Genomic DNA, 21,328 nt, shown 5'->3' with positions numbered 1-21,328 from the left:
TGATGTATTTTTGAATTCAGTTTGCTAATATTTTGTTGAGTATTTTTGCATCTATGTTCATCAGGGATGTTGGTCTGTAATTTTCTTTTTTGGTGGGGTCTTTGCCTCGTTTTGGTATGAGAGTGATGCTGGCTTCATAGAATGAGTTTGGGAGTATTCCCACCTCTTCTACTTTTTGGAAAACTTTAAGAAGAATGGGTATTATGTCTTGTCTAAAAATGTCTGATAAAATTCCGTGGTGAATCCATGTGGTCTGGGTGTTTTGTTCTTGAGTAGTTTTTTGATTACTGATTCAAATTAGTTGCTGGTAATTGGTCTGTTTAGATTTTGTGTTTCTTCCTTGGTCAGTCTTGGAAGGTTGTATTTTTCTAGTAAGTTGTCCATTTCTTCTAGGTTATCCAGTTTGTTAGCATATAGATTTTCATAGTATTCTCTAATAATTCTTTGTATTTCTGTGGGTCTGTCGTGATTTTTCCTTTCTCATTTCTGATTCTGTTTATGTGTGTAGATTCTCTATTTTTCTTAATCAGTATGGTTAGGGGTTTATCTATTTTGTTTATTTTCTCAAAGAACCAGCTCTTGTTTTCATTAACTTTTTTTATTGCTTTATTCTTCTCAATTTTATTTATTTCTTCTCTGATCTTTATTATGTCCCTCCTTCTGCTGACTTTGGGCTTCATTTGTTCCTCTGTTACCAGTTTCACTAATTGTGAATTTAGACTATTCACTTGGGATTGTTCTTCCTTCTTTAAGTATGCCTGGATTGCTATATACTTCCCTCTTAGATCTGCCTTCACTGCGTCCCACAGAAATTGGGGCTTTGTGCTGTGTTTTCATATATTGCTTGATCTTTGTTTTAATTTCGTCATTGATCCATTGAGTATTTAGGAGCATGTTGTTAAGCCTCCATGTGTTTGTGAGCCTTTTTGTTTTCTTTGTACACTTTATTTCTAGTTTTACACCCTTCTGATCTGAGATGTTGGTTGGTACAATTTCAGTCTTTGAATTTGCTGAGGCTCTTTTTGTGGCCTAGTATGTGGTCAATTCAGGAAAATGTTCCATGTGCACTTGAAAAGAATGTGTATCCTACTGCTTTTGGGAGTACAGTTCTGTAGATGTCTGTTAGGTCCATCAGTTTTTGTGTGTTGTTCAGTGCCTCTGTATCGTTACTTATTTTCTGTCTGGCTGATCTGTCCTTTGGAGTAAGTGGAGTGTTGAATTCTCCTAGAATGAATGCATTGCATTCTATTTCCCCCTTTAATTGTGTCAGTATTTGTTTCACACATGTCAGTGCTCCTGTGCTGGGTGCATAGATATTTATAATGGTTATATCCTCTTGTTGGACTGACCCCTTTATCATTATGTAATGTCCTTCTTTGTCTCTTGTGATTTTTTTGTTTTGAAGTCTATTTTGTGTTATACAAGTACTGTAACACCTGCTTTTTTTCTCCCTATTAGTGGCATGAAATATCTTTTTCCATCCTTTCACTTCTAGTCTGTGTATGTCTTTGGGTTTGAAGTGAGTCTCTTGTAGGCAGCATATAGTTGGGTCTTGTTTTTTAATCTATTCAGTGACTCCATGTCTTTTGATTGGTGCATTCAGACCATTTACATTTAGGGTGATTATCAATAGCTGTATACTTATTGCCATTGCAGGCTTTAGATTTGTGGTTACTAAAGATTCAAGGGTTACTTCCTTGGTATCTAAGAGTCTAAGTTAACTTGTTACAGCAAATACTGGAAAGCCTGGACTGGATCACTGATGGAAGAATCAAGTGACACTTTGAGGTCTTGGAGTGTTGAGGCTTTATTTCACACCAGCAGGCTCAGAGGGGAGTAATCTCCCAAAAGTCTGAGCCCCATACAAAGGCAAAGGGAGCAATGTATGTCTTTCTGCTTCTGTATGTGTAACATTCCTACATGCATGGCAAGTGAGCGGGAAGTGAGTTTAGGGAGTGAACGTAGAGTTTAGGGAGTGAATGTAGGGAGTGTGTGCTCGGTAGAGCAGGGAGGGATGGGAAGAGGAAGTTAAGGGAGTTTCTGTTGTCTTTGCTAAGAAGAGCAGCAGAAGGGAGCCACCTGGACTAGACTGCTGTCCTTGTAAGTTTTTCCCTATGAAACTCACTTAGTATCCTATTACAAACACAATCTAAAGGTTCTTTTTTTCCCCCCTCCTTTTCCTCCTTCTCCATTCTTTATATATTAGGTATCATATTCTGTACTCTTTGTCTATCCCTTTTTATTACCTCTGGTGACAGCCATTTAATCTTAGGAACCCTTCTATCTATAGCAGTCCCTCTAAAATATACTGTAGAGATGGTTTTTGGGAGCTAAATTCTCTCACCTTTTGCTTATCTGGAAATTGTTTAATCCCTCCTTCAAATTTAAATGATAATATTGCTGGATAAAGAATTCTTGGTTCAAGGCCCTTCTGCTTCATTGCATTAAATATATCTTGCCATTCCCTTCTGGTCTGTAAGGTTTCTGCTGAGAAGTCAGATGATAGCCTGATGGGTTTTCCTTTGTATGTGATCTTATTTCTCTCTATGGCTGCTTTTAGTAGTCTGTCCTTATCCTTGATCTTTGCCATTCTAATTATTATATGTCTTGGTGTTGTCCTTCTTGGGTCCCTTGTGTTGGGAGATCTGTCTACCTCCATGGCCTGAGAGACTCTCTCCTTCCTCAGATGGGGGAAATTTTTGGCAATTACTTCCTCAAAGATACTTTCTATCTATTTTACTCTCTCTTCTTCTTCTGGTGCCCCTATAATATGAATACTGTTGCATTTGGATTGATCACACAGTTCTCTCAACATTCTTTCATTCTTAGAGATCCTTTTTTCTCTCTGTGCCTCAGCATCTTTGTATTCCTCTTCCCTGATTTCTATTTCATTTATCATCTCCTCCACCATATCTAATCTGCTTGTAATACCCTCCATTGTGTTGTTCAAAAATTTGATCTCTGTCCTAAATTTATTCCTGAGTTCTTGAATATTTTTCTGTACCTCCATGAGCATGGTAAGAATTTTATTTTGAAATCTCTTTCAGGAAGATTCATGATTTTATTTGAATCTTTCTCAGGTGTATTCATAATTTTGCTTTGAACCCGGTTCCTTTGACATTTCATAATTTGTCTGTGGTGCCCTCTAGTTCCCAGAAGCTCCACTTTCTGATGCTGCTCAGCCCCTGGAGCAATGTTGGGGGTCGCAGGAGAGTGGTGCTGGTGCTTGAGGGGAGGAAAGAGCTATTTCCTGCTTTCCAGCTGCTATGCATGTTCCACTGCCAGAACCAGTGGGCCGAACACACAGATGTAAGCCTCTATGCTTTGTGTTTGTAGCTGCTGTAGGCAGGGCTTCCCTCTGGTTGGCCTGACACCAGGGCAGGGGTTGCAGGTTTGTGAGCCTGAGCCAGGTACAGGCCAGCTAGGAGGGAGACACAGCAGGCTTGCATATCATGGTGGGGTGCCTTGGAGCTCTGTAGCCAGCCAGGGCGATGAAACACCTGAAGATTGTTTAAGCTCCCAATCTGCTGGGCAGAGTGCACCCAGACAATTTTGTCTACCGGTCCTTTCTCCTGAGCAGTAACCTCTGTGCAATCCTTGCTCCTTTAGCAGCCCTCTCACTTTTAGGAAGTCTCTCAGACTGCTCACCCAGATCAGCCAGATATGAATCCCTGTTTTCCACAAGCAGCTGGAATCTCAGTCTCTCTGGGTATTATTTATCTTTCCAACCACACTAAATCACCAGAGCACCATGCAATGTAGGTTCATGCTCCCAGAGCAGATCTCCAGAGCTAGGTGTTCAGCAGTCCCAGGCCTCCACTCCCTCCCCACTCTGTTTCTCTTTCTCCTGCTGGTGAGCTGGGGTGGGGGAATGGGGGAAGGGTTTTGGTCCCGCTGGGTCACAGCTTTGGTATGTTACCCTGTTCGTGAGGTCTGCTCTTTTCTCCAGGTGTATGCAGTCTGGTGCAGCCTTCTTTCCTGTTGCTCCTTCAGAATTAGTTATATTAAACTATATTTTCACATTATATGTGGTTTTAGGAGGAGGTCTCTGTCTCACCTCTCACACCACCCTCTTTAATCCAATCCGCGAGGAGAGACTTTAAACCCTTTTCTATTAAATATTGGACCAAGACAAGAAGTCCTATATTCACTGTTACTATTTAACATAAAGCTAGAGATCCTAGCAAATGCTATAGAAAAGGAAAACAAATAAGAAATGTAAGCATTGTTATAACGGAAGTCATAAAAAACCCAGTGACATCTATTTCAGTGTGTTCTCTTGGCCCTCAAGCAGAGCAGCCTGGAAGTGCTGCCTCAGGGAGCAGCCCTTGGCCAAGGACGGATGGTGCTTAGAGGAAACCCACCCCCAACCCCATTTCCTTGCCTGGGCTGACTCTGTGGTGTGTTGCATTCTGATCCCCAGAATTACCCAGTGGGATTGAGCCCCATTTGGCCACCCTAGTAATCAGCTCCAATGCACCACCTGTACTGGCTCCATGCTTCTCCTGTCTTCATTCCCTACTCCCTGCTGATGCCTCTTGGCATCACCTCCCAAATAAACTACCTGCACTCAAATCCTTATCCTTTCCTCTAGGGGAACCAACCTAAGAACACTGCCAAATACTTTTCCTGTGATCACTGAGACCATGTGATTTTCTTCTTTACTTTGTCAATACCATATCTTACATTAATAGCTCTTCTGATGTAGAACCATTCTTTTATTCTTGGATAAGACTTTCTTGGGCATGATGTTTTTATTCACCTCTGGTTTCACCTCACTGTATTTTATTTTGCCCCCACCTCATTTATAAATTATGTTAGCTTACAGTTTTCTTTGACTATCCTAATCTAGTTGTAATAAAACTCATAAAATAAGTAGATTTCCTCTTTTTCTCTCTTCTTAAAAATTTATATAAATGGAGATATTACTTATAAAACCACATAACCTGATGTCTTTCAGTGGGGGTGGGCTTTTAATTTCTGATACTTTATCGGTTATTAGTTTATTTAGGCCTTTTATTTCTTACTGAAGTTATGTGTTGTTTATATATAATTTGCCATTTATATATCATTTTTATATCATTTGTATTTTCTTATGATTACTTGTTTCATGTAAATTAAAATTTATTCAAATAAATTTGTTTAAAACATCATTTGACGATTTCAAAATTTCTATAGCAACTAGAATTATGTCCCTTTTTTCATTTTAATTGTCTCTGGTGGATATTTTTCTTTTCTCCTACCAGTCTTATCTGTTAGTTATATCAGAGATGTAGCTTTGGTTTTGTTGAATCTGTTTTCTTACAGTTTTCTTGAAGAATAATTCACATATTATAAAATTCACCCATTTAAAGCATACAATTCAGGGATTTTTAATGTTTGCTGAGTTGTGACATCGTCACCATAATCCAGTTTTGGAACATTTTCATCACTTCAGTAAAATTCCTATGTCCACTAATCCCACGTCACACTCAGCCCTTTGGCAACAATTAATCTACTTCCTATCTCTATGTATTTTCCATTTCCTATAAATGGAATCATATGTGGTCTCTTGTGTCTGGGGGAAAACCTTTCCATTTTTGTTTCTCATTTCATTTTCTGGAGTAAACACAGAGCCAGTCAGAGGCCTGGGAGGCTTGGCACCAGCCTGGGTAAGAGCTGGGCCTCTGACCCCGAGTCCCGTTGGAACTACAGCTTCTAGGAAATAAGAGTCTCCACCTCCCAATGGGGAAATCTTCCACTTTGTCCCCTCACCCCTTCACAGAGTTGGTCACATGGACTGAAACTAATGAGAGACCTGACTTCCAGCTTGTTCTGGGAGGTTAATATGCACTCAATGAGAGTACAGTCTTGTGCTGCATTTCCTTCTTTCCATGAAGAAGACCTGCTACAATTACAACCACTCAGAAAGGTGTGGGGACCTTCAAACCATCTGGCAATCTTTATGCAGGGCACAAACCTTTGCACAGACCCTCACCAGCATCCCAGGCTTCTGTAGCTGGCTTTCCAAACGTAGAACTACAATTTGTGTTTGCATGCTGCTCAAGAAGGGGTGAAAACATTTCGAGGCGCACGGTCTCTGGTGGGGTGGGGACACGGAGTGTGACATTTGTTGAGCCTCAACTTGACTATGAAGGAGAGTTACCATAATAAGCTTTGCAGTCTGCCCACCCCTCAGCACTCTGTTTGGAACTGTTAACCTAAAAATTAAGACAGCCAGTTATTTTACCAGCAAGTCGGGTTTACTCAGAAAGAGCAGAGAATTGCAGTTTGGGACATGTGAGCTATGGGAAAACCTAGGCAAGTCTGACAAAGGAGAGAAATGTTATTTTGTGGAGAATAATGAGGACCTTGGGAGGGGTTGTTTTGGAAAGCACCTTGGAGAAAAGTGAGAATTCAGGGTGATGATGATTTCTCATTGGCTGAGTTGCAGGGACGGTGGATTTCTTGTGAGAGATGTAACTACATCTCTATTTGGTCCTGTAATCAGATGATTTTTTTCCTGTTGAGGATTCTTCTCGTCGGGTCTGTCTGTATGAACAATTCTTTCTGTAATTGATGTGCCTGTGGCAGGGCTCCTCCTAGCCTCCCCACTCTATAGAACCCCCTAGTAGATTTAATTAAAAGTGTAACTGCAAGTAACAGTGGCAATGAAGTGAATCAAACAGCCAGGATTAAGGATAATGGTAAAAAAGACTCCTTTTCTTTCTGTAATGCGTTCATTTTTAAAAATTTGGGAAGTTAAGAATAAGAACGTTTTTACTTAATATGCAAATATTCTGAAACTCAGTCAGGAAGCGTGTGATAAGTTAGTCCCGAAGGAGCTCTTTCTCCCAGCCCTCTAATCCTGGCAGGCTTCTGGATGGCGGCAGGGGAGAGCCCCTGGGAAACAGGAAACCAGCCGGGGAGTCCTGGCCTCCAGGGACTGACCGCGGCCGCCAGGGGCGCAGCGTTTTGCGCGCTAGGAGGCAGCACCTCACGGGAGAATCCGGCGTGGATCCGCCGGCAGGATGTGTAGCCTGGAGCTGGTGTCCTCGTCTGCTGGGCATCCTCACCTGAAAAGTGGGCGCGAGCAGAGCAGCTTCGCGGTGTATTTGCGGGGGCTGATTCCACGATTAACGCAGGTCCTCTTTCCTGACCTTTGGGCAACAATCAGTGGGCGCTCGCGCAAAGCCAGTTCATTTGCCCTCTCGCTCCCACAGAAACTTTGGGAGCCGCGCAGCACGGCTAGTCTTCCAGATCCGGGACGGTCCCGCCGAGGGGAGTCCCCTAAACTTTTTGAAAGCCCAGCCCTTGGTTCGCGTGCGCGCGGCGCGAGGGTGGGGGACTACAGTTTCCAGAGTGCCCTGCGGCGACGGGCGGAGCCGGGGAGCACCCGCAGCCAATTAGGGGGTCTCCGGGTGCTGCCGGAGAGCTGCAGGTGGAGCCGGGCTGTGGGCGGGCGCGGGGCCAAGTCCCCGGAACGCGTCCCGGGGCTGCGCGAGCGGGGTAGGCAGTAGGGAGGCGGCCCCGGGGACGGGGCTGAACCGGGGCGGGGACCGCAGCCGCCTGCGCGGTTCCGGGTGCTCCCGCCGCGCGCAGCCCAGGGCGCACTTGACCGGGGGGTGGGCTGCGGGGAAGGGCGGGTCTGGGGAGAATCCCGGAGCGCCGCGGCGCCCTCCAGCCCCTCCTCCTCACTGTCGCTGGAACTGCAGCCCGAGCCCGAGCCGGCGCCACCTCGCTCCCGGGCTCGCGCTCCCCCAGCCATGGCTTTAGCCAATTTCCGCCGCATCCTGCGCCTGTCTACCTTCGAGAAGAGAAAGTCCCGGGAATATGAGCACGTCCGCCGGGACCTGGACCCCAACGAGGTGTGGGAGATCATGGGCGAGCTGGGTGACGGTGCCTTCGGCAAGGTTTACAAGGTGAGGGCGCTAAGAGTGGGTGGCTCGGGAGCGGCGCCGGAAGGGGCGCTGGCCCGGATCAGCCCCGGCTACCGCTCGGAAGGGCGCAGAGGGACTGTGCGGACCCTAACTCAGGGTCCCGGGCTTCCGTGCTGGTGACCCTTGTTCTTTGGGGGGACCTCTGCTGAGTCCCTGCGCGCTGGGCGTCTCCTCTGGGCACGGCTGCTGCCCGCGAGCTGTTTCTGAGCACTTCCTGTGCGCCGGGCACCGCGCTCGGCGCCGCAGGGGGAGACAAAGGGGTGCTTATACGACCGTACAATCCGAGACGAGGCATCCTCCGTAAAACTGTGATAGTAGGCATACTTTTTAAAAAAGGCCAGACTGATACTGTGAGATTCCGAGGTAACCGAGACAGAGAAACTTGACTGGGGCTGGAAGTGTTGGGACCGGTGGAGTTGGGGACACACCTGCATATAAGCCAGATACAGGAAAGGGGGCGTGTTTTGTTGAGTGAGAAGTTGTGCTTGGAATGGTAGGCTGGGGCAGAGTTGAGGGGTGGGTGTCAGGGATTCGTGAATACCGCGCTGCAGGGCATATTTGATTGTGTTGGTGAGTCACAGCTGAGGAGTCTCCCCGTTTGTAGACACCTTTCCCCTAGGAGTAAGGGGGCAGAGAACTTTTGTGGAGGGGCTGGTGAGGCAGAGCTGATTAATTCTAGACACGTTTGCACCAGGTCTTTGTCTGGTTCCTGCTCCTTTGAACACATTCAAAATCTCTGAGTGGTTTTGGGTACCCTTACAACTTCGGGCTTGACTCCACCCTTTCCCTGATTTCCTTTCCCAGAGGCAACTGTTTGCTGAGACAATCCCACGTGTTCAGTTGGTGTGTACCTCCAGGAGGGAACCTCCTTAAGCCACCATCAACCTCTTGGGGGTTCCTGTGTTTTGTAGACCGTTCTGACCTCAGGACTGACTGTTTCCAGGGCTGAACCACAGAGAGGGCTTCTCTAGGCCCACCTGGTTAGGACTTGCCTTGAAAGTGCTCTAGAGCCTAGTTCCCAAGGTGTGGCCCCTGGAGGAGCTGAGTTAGCATCACCTGGAGTTAGCATCACCTGGGAGCTGTTAGAATGCAGAACCTAAGGCCCCACCCAGACCTACTGAAGTAGAGCCTGCAGTTTAACAAGATCCTCAGGTGATTGCCAAGCACATTAACTTCGAAAAGTGGTGCACTGGAAACAATTTTGAAGTCATCTGGGCCAATCTGGGTGCTAGTTCTGTTACCTTACCACCTCCCCCCTGAGCCTGTACTTCCTGTTACAGGGTGGAGTCCCCACTGGAGCAGAGGTCCTATGGTTGGAGACTCGATTTTCTGTGTCACGTAAACATGTGGCTCTCTGGCTGCCTTCATTTGCTGCCTTTATCTGCATGGGGGTTCTGTGTATTTGAGGGCAGCCAGCACATTCTTTTCGTTATCCTTCTCAGACCCGCATCTTCCTCCTAGGGGCACCAGGAAACTGTCCTCAGCCTTGCAGTTCCCCATGGACACCCTGCTATTGTCCTTGCCTGTCCAGGACAAAGCCCGTTCTTTCAGATGTGCTATGACCACCGTGAGTGCAGCTGGACCCTTGGTCAGCTCACCACATCCTCCACTCTCTCCAGAAGGCTGGGTGGTGTTTTTGGTGCATACCATTGGCTCTTACTGATGTATTTTCCTCTTAGGGGCTGGCTTTCAGATGCAGCCATGTTCCTTGCCCCAGTGTACTGGCTTCATGTGGCGCATTTTCTTTCAGACTTACATGCAAATCTCTACTTTCATGCTGGTAAGATTGATTTCCCCTTGTCAGTTTTGGTGGTGGTTTCCGCCTGCTTTAGCCCTGTGAAGCTCCCCTGCAATTCTGTCAGTGTCATACAAAGGAGCTCCTCTCATTCACAGGGTGTTTGGCCTCCTGTTTCTCCAGAGCAGGTGAACCTTTTTTAAGTGAGTCTGGTTCTCCTGGCTGTGAGCTGGCTGATACACTGGAGAATTTATTACATTGTCTGCCAGGGCTTAGTGTGTGAATCTCTGACCTAACTCAGCCTCACATTCTGTGCCAGGATACTGGGCTTCAGTTTAACACCTTCCTTAGTTGCTAGGTGAGGAAGATCCACCCTGGATCAGAGATCCCTCCCTCCCGCTCCTCTGGCCCTGGAGAAGTGCTGCTTACGCAACCCCTTAAAGCAGGATCACTCTACTGAAGACTTCTTCATTAGGCTCCTCACTCCTTCCGTCATCCTTGTCCCCTGACATGGCCACCACGGCAGCACAGGCCAGAAGGTCCATCTGGGTGTTCTGGCTGGGACCAGACCTGCCATTCTGACAGGGTGCCTGCAGAACCAGTTGGCTGTGAGCTGGGGAAGTGGTGGCCAGGGCCATCCCTTCTCCCTGTCTTAGAACTAGCAGGTTTTTCTCCTGACATGTGGTGAACGCCTTCCTGAGGACCTCCCTGGCATGCAAAGCCTTAGAAATCCCATTGTCCAGAGAGGACTCCAATTACAGATTTCCTGATGAGAGTCTTGCAGAGGCTCCAAGCCTGAACATTAGCATTCTCAAGCTACATGGAGCCCCTTTTCCCTCTTCTCCCTGATAAGCCATCAGTCGGCCTCAGGAGAAGAGGAGGGGGGTAGGATTGATTTTGGGCAAAGTCAAGTTCATTCTCACCTAATCCTTATGATTGCAAATCGACTTCAAAAGTAAATAATTTCTAGTTCATTACCAGCTACAAAGTAAAGGTCACAAGCTATGTGGTTTCAAAATTCTTGTCCTTAAAAATCTTTATTTTGAAGACAAGGTAGAAAGGGGAGGAAGTGTTGATATGTTGAGTAGAAAAAAGCTGCCTGCAGCAGGGTGTGTTTGCCATCATAGCCGCAGGTCAAACAGTACTTGTGTGTGAACACAGGCTGAGGACAGGCAGAGTAACTGTTTGTGGGCGGAGATTTTTCTGCTTCTTGAAAATTGCTTTGGTTTTGATCTTATGTGGTCTTGAAGCTTTTAAAGGGTTTATCATTTTGCAAAATTGGGAGTATACATACAGATTTTTCTTTAATGAAAGAGAAAAATTCCCCTAAGTGTTATCAATTGCTGTTGACATTTTGATATATTTCCTTTCACACTTTGTCAATTTTTATAGTAAAAAAAAATTTTCAGTCAGGGTTGTAATTATACATAACTACCTACAGTGTTTTATGCCTTCTTTCCATTCCTAAAGTCTCTTCCTGTATTGTTCTAAATGCTTTACACCTTCTGGGATGGCTCAGTGCCCCCTTGATTTTAATCTTACTAGACATTGAAGTAAGTTTCTCTTTTTAAAAAAAATCATTAACAAGTTAAAGTTGATTAAATGCTTATCATGTGCCTGGTGCTATGCTAAGCACTTTACATAATACAGCCAGTTCTGCTGTCATGTCAATATGCATTCCTAAAAATCCCCAAACTGTGCAAAATCATGCAATAAAAAACCAGAGGCCTTATGAGAAAAATGGGGCTTGGGGCACAGCACTTAACAACGTAGGAGGATATTTTTAACAAAAGATAAGCACCAAAAGAAAAGACACCAGAAGACACCAAAAGGCAACCAAAGAAAAGGCCAGGAGCAAAGTTTTACACAAGTTCTGTGGATAAGAAATACAAGGATATTATAATAAGTCTGGCACTGTACCACACCATGAAAAAGACCTGCAGGGTGCTTGTGGCCATGGCTGTGGGGAGGGTTGTGGCTTGTGAAGCAGGGAAAGGAGGGTTTTCTGAAATCAGGTGGAAAGTTGGAGCCCAGATGTGGATGGGTGTGGCTCTGAGGCAGCTGACAGATGTTTGAGGAGTGTGCTGGTGTGATGATACTCCTTTGCTGTGGGGTTCAGCTGGGTGCAGTTTTCTTATTCACCTAGTATTCCTGGCAGACGACACTGCCCATAAGCAAACACAAATTTAGTGTTTTGATAACCTTGTTCCCTGACATAACCATGATATTGGGACAAAATTGGTGTTTTCAAAGTAAATGTTATAGCAAAGCTGACTGTACGTTGATGAATAACTTTGCTGGCAAAGTTCTCTTTGTATTATTTTTTTTTTAGGCTAGTCTCCCAGAAGGGAATTACTGGGTTGAAGGGTGTGCCTATTTAAGAGTGACTTTTATAGAAAATAAGCTTAGTTAATAGAAGCCTCCTTTGCCCCTTGCTCTTGTCAAGGGCCAATCCCCAATCCCAGAGTCCTCTGGGACCCCACAGGAGCCCCAGGCCTGAGAAGCGGCTGCCCTCCACTGGGGACCTCAGGTGCCCTTTGGCCCAGACAGGCATTGTTAAGCAGCATCCTTCAAGTGCCACATCCTGCCCTGCCAGCCCAGTTCAGACAAAGCAGGGGTTCATGAGGTAAGAGCCTGACATCAGGCCTTCCTCCCCGTCCCCTCCCAGGGCAGGGCCCTTCTCCTTTTCACCTCCTCTCCTGCCTGATAGTTTCAGATCCTGGCTTTCCACTTCCTCCCCTCTCGCCTCCCCTCCTCCTCCGGAAAGAGATCTGCCCCAGGCAGTAACCTTATTTCCGCTCAGCCTCTTGTCTTTGAATAGAAGTCCATGCTGTTGTGAGTGGGCTCCCAACTCGGTCCTAAAGGCCAGGTGGCCCAGCTTCTTGGGGATGTCACCCCATCCAGGCTGCCCTGGCCTCCTGAGGTCACCCACACTGGGGAAATTCCCAGGGGCTGCCACCCTGCAGGCCCCAGAGATAGCCCTGGATGGTCACGCAAGCCCAACTGCTGCTGAGGGCAGTGGAACAGGGTGGTTAAAGGAAGAAATTTGGGACTCAGTCGGCTCTGGGTTTCAACTCTGAGCACGTGACCTCCCACGCTGAGCCTCAGGCTCTTGTCTGTAAAATGGAGGTGATAACTTGGAGGGTAATGGAGGGCTGAGAGGAGCTAAGGACTTTGATACATTTAGCACCTTATTCCCCCACAGGAAGTGGGACGTCTTTATTGTTTATGGTCTTGGTATCAAACAGCGAAGGTCCTGGTCAGTTGCTGCTGCGTCAGTGGGGACGAGGCAGAAATACTTTAGTGTCTGTAGCTTGTCCCTTACTCCAGGGCTTCCCCACATGGGCACGATTGGCATCTTGGGCAGGTGGTATTTGTTGTGGGGGCTGTCTTGTGCATCACTGGAAGGCAGCAGCATCCGTAGCTTCCACCCACTACAAGTTCCACCAGGGCCAGCACCGCCTCCCCCTCCACCCCCTGGTTGTGACAGCCAAAAATGTCTTCAGACATTGCCTTGTGTCCCCTGGGGGGCTAAATAGCTCCAGATGAGCACCACTGCCTCACATGAGTGGACTGCCTCGATTAAGTTCAGCAAACAGTGTTTACCTCTGTGTGTCAAGTACCTGGTGTGTGGTGAAAGACTCAGGTCTTGCAGCCAGACAGACCAGGGTTCAAATGCTGGGTGTCCCACTTAGCAGCTGTCAGATGTTGGACAAATGGCTTGTCTCTGAACCTCAAGCAGCTCACCCAGAAGGCACAGCAGTCGGCCCATAGTAGGTATTCAAGATGGGCTAGTGGCCTCCCCTGCTGCTTTCGGTGCAATGCTGATGAGGGAAGAAGAAGGCTCCGCTGGGACAGAGAGCAGTGGCAGGATGAAGACAGGGCTAGTGGAGAGGGGAAGGCTTCCGCCAGGCAGGGCGGACAGAGTGGTGGTAGACAGATGGAGAGAAAGCAGCCTGCACAGAACTGAGGCCTGAAGCTGCTGACCAGTGGCTGTTAGGGCCAGTATGGCCTGTGGACAGGTTTGTGCGGTACCCATGGTGGCTGAACCAAATTTGAAGTGATTGCCAGCTTTTCGAAATCAAGAGATTTCACATAAAAGCCCAGATTTCTGTCTTCCCTTGAAATGTCAGATAATCTGGTACCTCCTGGCCTTCGTTCCTACAGGGCCACATCTACTGGAACTGAGGAGCCGCCATCCAGTCCAGCGCTGTCCAAAGGACAGTTAATGTGAGCCACATACATGACTGAAAATTTTCTAGTAGCCTTGTTGAAACAAGAAAAAAAAACAAACAAATGAATTTTAAGGGTGTATTTTAGTTAACCTATTATATTATCATTTCAGCATGTAATCAATATAGAATGAAAGAGGTTTAATATTCTTATTCCATACTAAGTCTTTGACATTGGCTCGTGATTTGCGTTTATAGCACATCTCACCCTGGACTCGGCGCGCTTGCTCAGTAATGACGTGGCTGCTGTGCTGGGCAGGGCAGAGCTGGCCTGTTCTGTGTGCCACCACCTGGTGCCCTTCCCTGCCCACTCTGCACATTGCAGCAGCCGCCTCAAGGCCAGTGGTCAGTGGGTTTGGGAGCTGGGATTGGATTGGGGGCGCTGGCCAAGGCAGGGCCAATCTTGAATAGTAGTATTTGGTGGCCAAGTCAAGAGCGCTTGAATGCCAGTCTGACGAATTTGTAAGTGAGTTTTGAGTCCAGCTTATGTCCTCCTTGTGCCCCAGGGTGCATGTCAGCCTCAGGTAGTCTTAGAGAGGAGCTGTCTTTGGGTTTACCAGAGTCGGGGAGGGGCTGTCTCCGCACAGTTGGGGGATGGCCACTGATGAGTGAAGGCTGGGACAGAGTGGCTGTGCCCTGGTGGCTGGAGCAGGGTGGGGTGGAAGGCCAGAGCTGTGGTTGGGGCCCCAGTCAGAGCCCAGGGAGGGGAAATGACTGATAGAAGGCAGTCAGCCCAAGAATGAGATGCTGTATGTGGTGGGAGGCACAGAAGATTCTAGAGAGCTAGGCATAGTAGGAGGGTGAAAGAACAGAGAAGGTGAGGTGGGAAAGGAAGCTCACGTTTGTCAGGGATCAAAGATGACGCAGGAGCTTGGATGGTTTGAAGCTTGGGGGTAAAGCCTGGCTCTGCCGCTCTTGGGTTGTGTGATCCTGAGGAAAAGACTTACCCAAGCCTCAGCATCTTTAGCTGCAAGATGTCGATAGGGATGGCGATACCTCATAGATTGTTGGAGGATGAAGTAACCCGTGGAAATCACTTCATCCAGGACAGCTCAAATAAGTATTAGCCATTAGAGTTATTAATTGAGCACCTACTGTGTGCCAGGCACTGCGGGTCTGAGGTGAACGAGATAAATGAGCGGGGAGTTGACTTTTCTGCCTTCTTACTGTCCAGCATTTCTTCTCCTAGTCCCCTGAAAGGCAGGAGGTAGTATCCTCTCTCCACAGCTGATGAAGCAGAGGCCCAGAGAGGTGCAGTGGCTTGCTCAGGGTCTTAGGCTTTTCCATCCTAAGGCTGGGACTTGAGGGTGAGACCTGGATGTCTCTGGCTATCCTACTGTAGAGTATGGTGGGAGAGGCGAAGGGGCTTATTGGGAGGAGAGCGTTCAGGGTCACTTCACTGTGGTGTCTCCTGGCAGCTTTGGTGCTTCTTTGCCCATGGATGTGACACTTCTCCCCAGGCTGCCTCAGCCTCAGCTGGGTCTGAGCCCAGGGATGGTGGCCTCTCACTCAGAGGAAGTGGTGACATCTGCAGGCAGGGCTAGCAGAGGAAGTGGCAGGGGAAGGGTGGTGGGCATCAGGCTGGGGAAACTGGGTGCTTCTGGGCCCCCTCCCCAGGCCTGGGTGGGTGTGGGCTGCCCGTGCCACAGCTATCCTGAGTCTTGGCAGGGGATACTTACTGGAAAGAGCTCTTTCTTTCCCTGCCCTTCTCCCTCCCTCCGCTACACTTACCTTCCACTTCGCTCACCCTTTTCTTTCACTTCCTGTTTCTCTTTGCTTTCCCCTTTGTGACAATTTTTTCCTTCCTTCCCTGATAGCTTACTTTTTTTTTCTTACTAACAGGCTATACAGGAGCCAGAGTTCAGGCCCTGAGACTCAAGGGTTAACCACTATGCTGGTGACTAAAGAGTTAACTCCAGCCAGCCTCTCTGTCTAGTGGGGGAGCAGTGTGGGGACCACTACTGAGGAGTTGAAGGAAGCACGGCCCTTCTCTGCCTCAGGACCTTTGTACTTGCTGCTTCCTCTGCTTCCTATGACTGCACAGCCAAGGCTCCTTCTCTTCTGGGTCTCAGCTCACACGTCTCCTCCTCAGAGAGGCCTGCCCTGACCACCTCTCTCTGAACACAGTGACAGCTCCCTGCTGATTTCCTTCAGAGCTCTAGTCACAAACTGGGTTTCTCATGTGTGTCTTACTTTCTTTTCTCTCTGGAAGATGTAAAGTCCCCAAAGATAAGGAGTTACCTATGTATTGTGGATAACAGGGCCAGCTCATCGTAGATGCTCAGTTTTTTTCTTTCTTTTTTTTTTGTTTACACATTAAGTTTCACTCGTGCTGTAAATGTGTATGAATTTTCACTAATGCATAATATCATGTATCCACCCTTACAGCATCTGCAAAATAGTTTCATCACCCTGAAAAAAACCCCTGTGCTTCCCTGTTTGAGCCCTCTCTCCCTGGAAACCATTGCTTTTTTCTTACTGTCTGTGTGATTTTATCTTTCCTAGATTATCCTACGGGTGGAGTCTACAGTCTTTTCAGAGTGGTTTCTTTCGCTTAGCAGGACGTGTTTAAGGCTCCTGCACGTCCTCTTGTGGCTTGATAGGTCATTTAAAAAGATCACTAAGTAAAATCCCATTGTGTGGACGTATTGGTTATCGATGCCTCAGGTAATTTCTGCTGAGTGGATGAACGAAGAGTAAGTAAATGCTAGACCCTCTCTAGGCGGGCCCAGCACTGGGTTAGGAGTGCAGACATGCAGTCAGCTCCGAGCTTTCTCCTGGCTTCCCTGCGCACTTGCTGTGTGACCTTGGGAAACTCACCTCACCTCTTTGAGCCTCAGATTCTGGAGCTGTAAAATGAGGGTCAAACAGGGCTTCCCTCAGAATTTGTGACGATTGTGACATGTGGCCCGCCTTTAATATGGTGCCAGATTGGTTGAAGGCGAAGTGAATGTGACGTCGTCGCTGTGGTGATGAATATTTCTGCTGTTGACTAGACTGCCTGGCTTCCTGCGGGCGAACAGAGGCAGGTTCCCTTGAGGCCTCTGGTCGCTCTCCAGCGCTCCTGCTGAAGGCTGCTCCTGGACAGACGCTGGTGTGAAAGGGCCCCGGGGATTAGCAGGCAGTTCATTGCTCTCACTGTGTTATGAGGATAAACATGATACAGTGCCAGTAAACAAGGCTCCATCCCAGCCTGTGAGAGGTTTGCTGCCCGGGAGAACGTCTCAGCTCTGTGTCTGCCCCGAGGCCTGTCAGTGCAGGGTGGCCTAGGCCCCTAGGCCCCTGGGCCTGAGGAACAGCATTTCATGCCCTAGAGGCACACTGCCCTTTGCCCTCCTGGGAAGCTCCAGCCTGTCTTGTCAGTTCTTGGTCCTCTGAGGCGGTTGCCATCATCAAAGTGGGCTTTGTCACCCTGAGGCAGTGACCCCATCAGAGCTGGCATGCCTTTCTGTTTTGCCTTGAGAGTCTACTTTGTTTGGCGTTGTGGTGGGCTCGGGGCCACACTGGGGAGACCTGCCCTCTTCCTCAAGCTACCTTCTTCCTTGAGTGCCCTCACTGTCCCATCTCCACTTCGAGGTGATAGGAAACCCATTGCTGGGGCCGAGGAGAGGTGGCTAGTGTGCCCCTGTTACTAAGGAACCTGGGGCACCAGGTGCCAGTGCTGGCCTCTGTCCAGAGCCTCCGGTCTGTCTGCAGGCCCGACTCCTGTGGCCGGCTAGGTGCACCTTGGGAGATGGTGCGGCACCCCACGCCTCCTGCAAGAGCCCTGCCTCAGAGGCTTCCGACTTGGTGGTGCTCCTTATCTCACAAGTCCCAGCTTGGCTGTTGTCTTTGGGGTGTGTCCTTGGGCAAGTGATGTTGCCTCTTTGAGCCTCAGTTTCCTTTTCTGCAAAATGGGGATAAGACAGCCCCTGTCCCAGGTGGGACATAAGTGTCTTTTCACCTGCAGTCTGAGACTAGCACCTAAGGACAGCCATCCAGGATGCAGCAGAACCGACTCACTTCCGTGTCTGATGGCAAGGGCATGGCGTGGGTGGTACCTGCCTGTGTGGCCAGTGCGGGTGCGAAGTGACCCAGATTTGGAGAGCTTTCTGCCCTCATGCATTTGGCTGCAAAACCCTGTGAACAGTGGAGAGTGGCCTGGCGCTGGGGAGTGGTCAGGTCGGTGGTGGACCCACCATCCAGTGGAGCGTCTGCAGCTGTCGGAGGTGGTGTGGGAGAGTGTTTTGTGATCCAAAGGGCTACTCACGACATACTGTTAGGTGAAAATGGCGAATCACTGTGTACAGTTGAATCCCATTTTTATGCAGTATAAGAGAATTTATTTGTGGAGAGACAGTAGTGAGGGAACATTTTTGTGGGGCACTCACTTGGGCCTGTGGCACTCTAGACCTCCTCCTTCTGTTAACTCACTGAAGGCCCATGACAGCCCCCGGGGCAGGAACTGCTGACATCGTACTGCAGGGGAACCCAAGGGGGTCACCTGGCTGGGAGGCAGTAGGGCAGGCAGGCTGAGCAAATCCCGATACACCCACTCTGGGGGATCCTGGGGGAAGGTGCTCCAGGGCACTTAGGGCAGGTGTCTGGTTTTGGTTTTCTTTGTACCATTATATTTTAGAGACTCTCTTCAATGAGTGGGTATTGCTTTTTGAATAGTACAAAACATCACAAAAGACATAATCGATCAAAAACATGGAGCAACTTTAAGTTCTGGAGCCCGGGGTCTGCCTGGAAAGCAGGGCTGATGGGAGCACACATCCCCCAAGCCCATGGTTGTGGTACAGATGCAGTGCAGTGAAGCCGCTAGGGTGCCCGGAATGGCCCTGGGAGCCAAGGAGGCCCTGGGTAGGGTGCTTCCTTCTCTTCTTCCTCTTTGCGTTGACCCCAGGCTTCCCTCTGGCCATGACCCAGCACCCAGTCCCATGGCTGGAGGGAGGTGGGAGCAGCAGCCCCACAGAGGCGGCGCTCAGTCACCCTTCTCACCCCTAGGATCGGTGATGCGCAGGGTTGTATTCCCACCACATTTGAAAGGCTGAGATATGAAGGTTCTCCTGTCTCCAGCCAAGTTGGACAGACTGTCCAGGTTTTCAGTCAAAGCCATGACGTGGTATCTTCGGGCCAATCCTCTTTGGGTTTTAGTTTTTATTTGCTGGCCCAGAAGGATTTGGAGGCTTGGCATTTCCTGCTGTGTCAGGATGGCTCACCAGGCTTCTCCTTCCGAGGAAGAGAGCACTAAATGAGAGCACTAAATGCGGGTCGCTGGGAACTGCCCCTCCCCTGCTTTGTGCCGCATAATCTTTGCCATCCTTAAGTGTTGCTTGTTCTGGAACTTGGCTGTCTCGTTTGTCGCTGAGCTGAAACTTGGCCTGGTGGTTGCTGGTGGGGAAGTGGTTTCTCTTCAGTTGGTGGGACTTCCTGCCTGTGTGTGTCCTGGCCAGTCACAGGCTTTGGCTTCTTCAAGGCAAAGAGGGGACATCTTCCCAAACTGGAGAACAGCCAGAGGTTGGGGACTCTGAATATGCTGAGGAGAAAGGCCACTCTCCTTTCTCCTCTTATGCAGAAGGTGCATTTGTCCTTCTGCACAGAGTTATAAATACCAGTCCATCCATCTAGCCATCATCTATCCACCTGCCCACTTGCCCATTATTCTAAAATACTGAGTGTATCCTGTGGTTGTACAGAGTAATAGATAACATTGGTGAACAAGGTGAAACATGGGGCAGCTGTGGTTGAGCTAGACTTTGTGGGCAAGGGGGAGGCCGTCCAGGTGGAGGAACAAGCATGCATGGGGACGTGGGAGTGGGAAGCCGGAGAGCACTGGGGGTGCAGGGGTGGGTCTGGGGCCACCATGGAATCCTGGGAAGTAGGCAGGACAGATCACTAGGGCCATGAGGGCTGGGCCAGGGAGCTTGGGTTTTATTGTGTCAGCAGCAGGGAGCCGTAAAAGGTTTGTCCTGAGAGGGTTTCTGGCTCAAGGCAATGGCGGAAGAGATGAGGAAGGCAGACTGGCACCACATAGCAGCTAGGGGGAGACCCTGCAGATGGTTACTTTGCGGGGCTACTGAGGGAAACAGCCCTGGGCAGAGTGCTGGACCTGAGTTGTCCTGATAGCCTCTTCCTAGCTGTGTGACCTGTGTGGCCGGGGGGAGAGGGTGATTTCCTCTTCAATAGGAGGAGGTGGTAATACCGGTGCATACCTCATGGGCCTGAGCTGGGTAAGGTAGCTTGCTCCTTACCCTGCCTTGGGGACTGTAGGAGGCCTTGGCAGCCCTGTTTCGACCTGAGGTCCACAAGGACTCAAGCCTGTGGAGGGCTGGGCCATGGTGTGTGGGGCTTCACTCCTCCCCTGACTTATGCTCGCAGTGATGGGGGTTAGTGGAATCTGAACCCAGGGCCACAGTGGCTGCCCCTCCCGGCTCTGTTTGCTGCCTTTAGACCAGCAATTTATGTTGGGCCCTTGCCCTGCATGTAGCTGGTTCTATTGTGACCCCAGTTTCCTCCGGGGCCCGATTTCCTCTCCCCTTCACAGAGTTGAAGTCTCCCATGATTGGTAACAGTTGTCACCTTGCAAAGATTATTTGTGTTCGGGTTGGGACACACAGTTTGTAGGACACAGACCAAGCCTCTCCTTGGTCCGAGTGGCCTGAACCGCATTTGACACATACCTGGGACAGCTGTCCAGAATCAAAAGGACGGGGGAAATAGCAACCTTTAGCTTGACTGCTCCTTTCTTTGGATCTGGCCCCCACGCCCAGGCTGCTTATGTGACAGGTCAGCTGTGAGCCTTCCCTCCCGCCGGCTCCCTGCCAGGTTGCTAGGAGACCACACCAGCAACTGCTCGCCCCCGCCAGAGGTTCTCCTCCCAGCTCTGCGCTCAAGACTTTTGTTTCTTCCTAGAAAAGAAATGCGTGTTGCTGCCGCTGGGTCTGGGAGAGGAGAATGAGTTTTGGAAGCTCCCTCACCTCTGTGAGAATGCAATACCTCAGGTGCAGAAATGGTATGGTAGCCACTAGCCACATGTGGTTTATTAAGTAAGCACTTGAAATGTGGCCAATGCAACCAGGGAACTAAAACTAATTTCACTTAACTTCAGGTAATTTAAAAGCCACATGTGGCCAGTAGCTCCCCTATTGGACAGTACAGCTCAAGTGGGTTCCTGAAAGGGTGAGGGTGTCCATCCCTGGAAACATTTAAGACAAGGTCAGGATGAAGTGGTCACTTGCTGGGACTCCTGCAGATAATTTCCAGGTGCCACTGTGTGAAGTGAACTTTTATAAGGTCACTTGGCGTCCTTATGCTGTGTTGACAAGCCCCTCCCTGTCTATTAGATGATAGTTTTCCCGAAGTTATAGCTTAGTGACAATTTTATTATCCTGCTCTGTTGACTTGTTATAATGGCTTAATTATTTTTCCTCATTACTGTATTACCTTCCTATTTATCA

At 48.8% G+C, this 21,328-nt stretch overlaps 1 protein-coding gene across 1 annotated transcript in view; it reads left to right on the top strand.

Annotated features, from left to right (window-relative positions):
* Positions 1-7,409: 7,409 nt before the first annotated feature.
* STK10 (serine/threonine kinase 10) overlaps positions 7,410-21,328 on the top strand; it is a 125,130-nt gene continuing 111,211 nt past the window's right edge. The window contains exon 1 of the mRNA XM_073232215.1: positions 7,410-7,901. Within this exon, the coding sequence (XP_073088316.1) occupies positions 7,746-7,901 (156 nt within the window). The 5' untranslated portion in view covers positions 7,410-7,745. The remainder of the gene's footprint in view (positions 7,902-21,328) is intronic.

This window comes from Manis javanica, chromosome 1 (assembly GCF_040802235.1).
Source record: "Manis javanica isolate MJ-LG chromosome 1, MJ_LKY, whole genome shotgun sequence".
Lineage (NCBI taxonomy): Eukaryota > Metazoa > Chordata > Mammalia > Pholidota > Manidae > Manis > Manis javanica.
The sequence above is the reverse complement of the archived record's forward strand: the minus strand, read 5'-3'. Positions and strand labels throughout refer to the sequence as shown.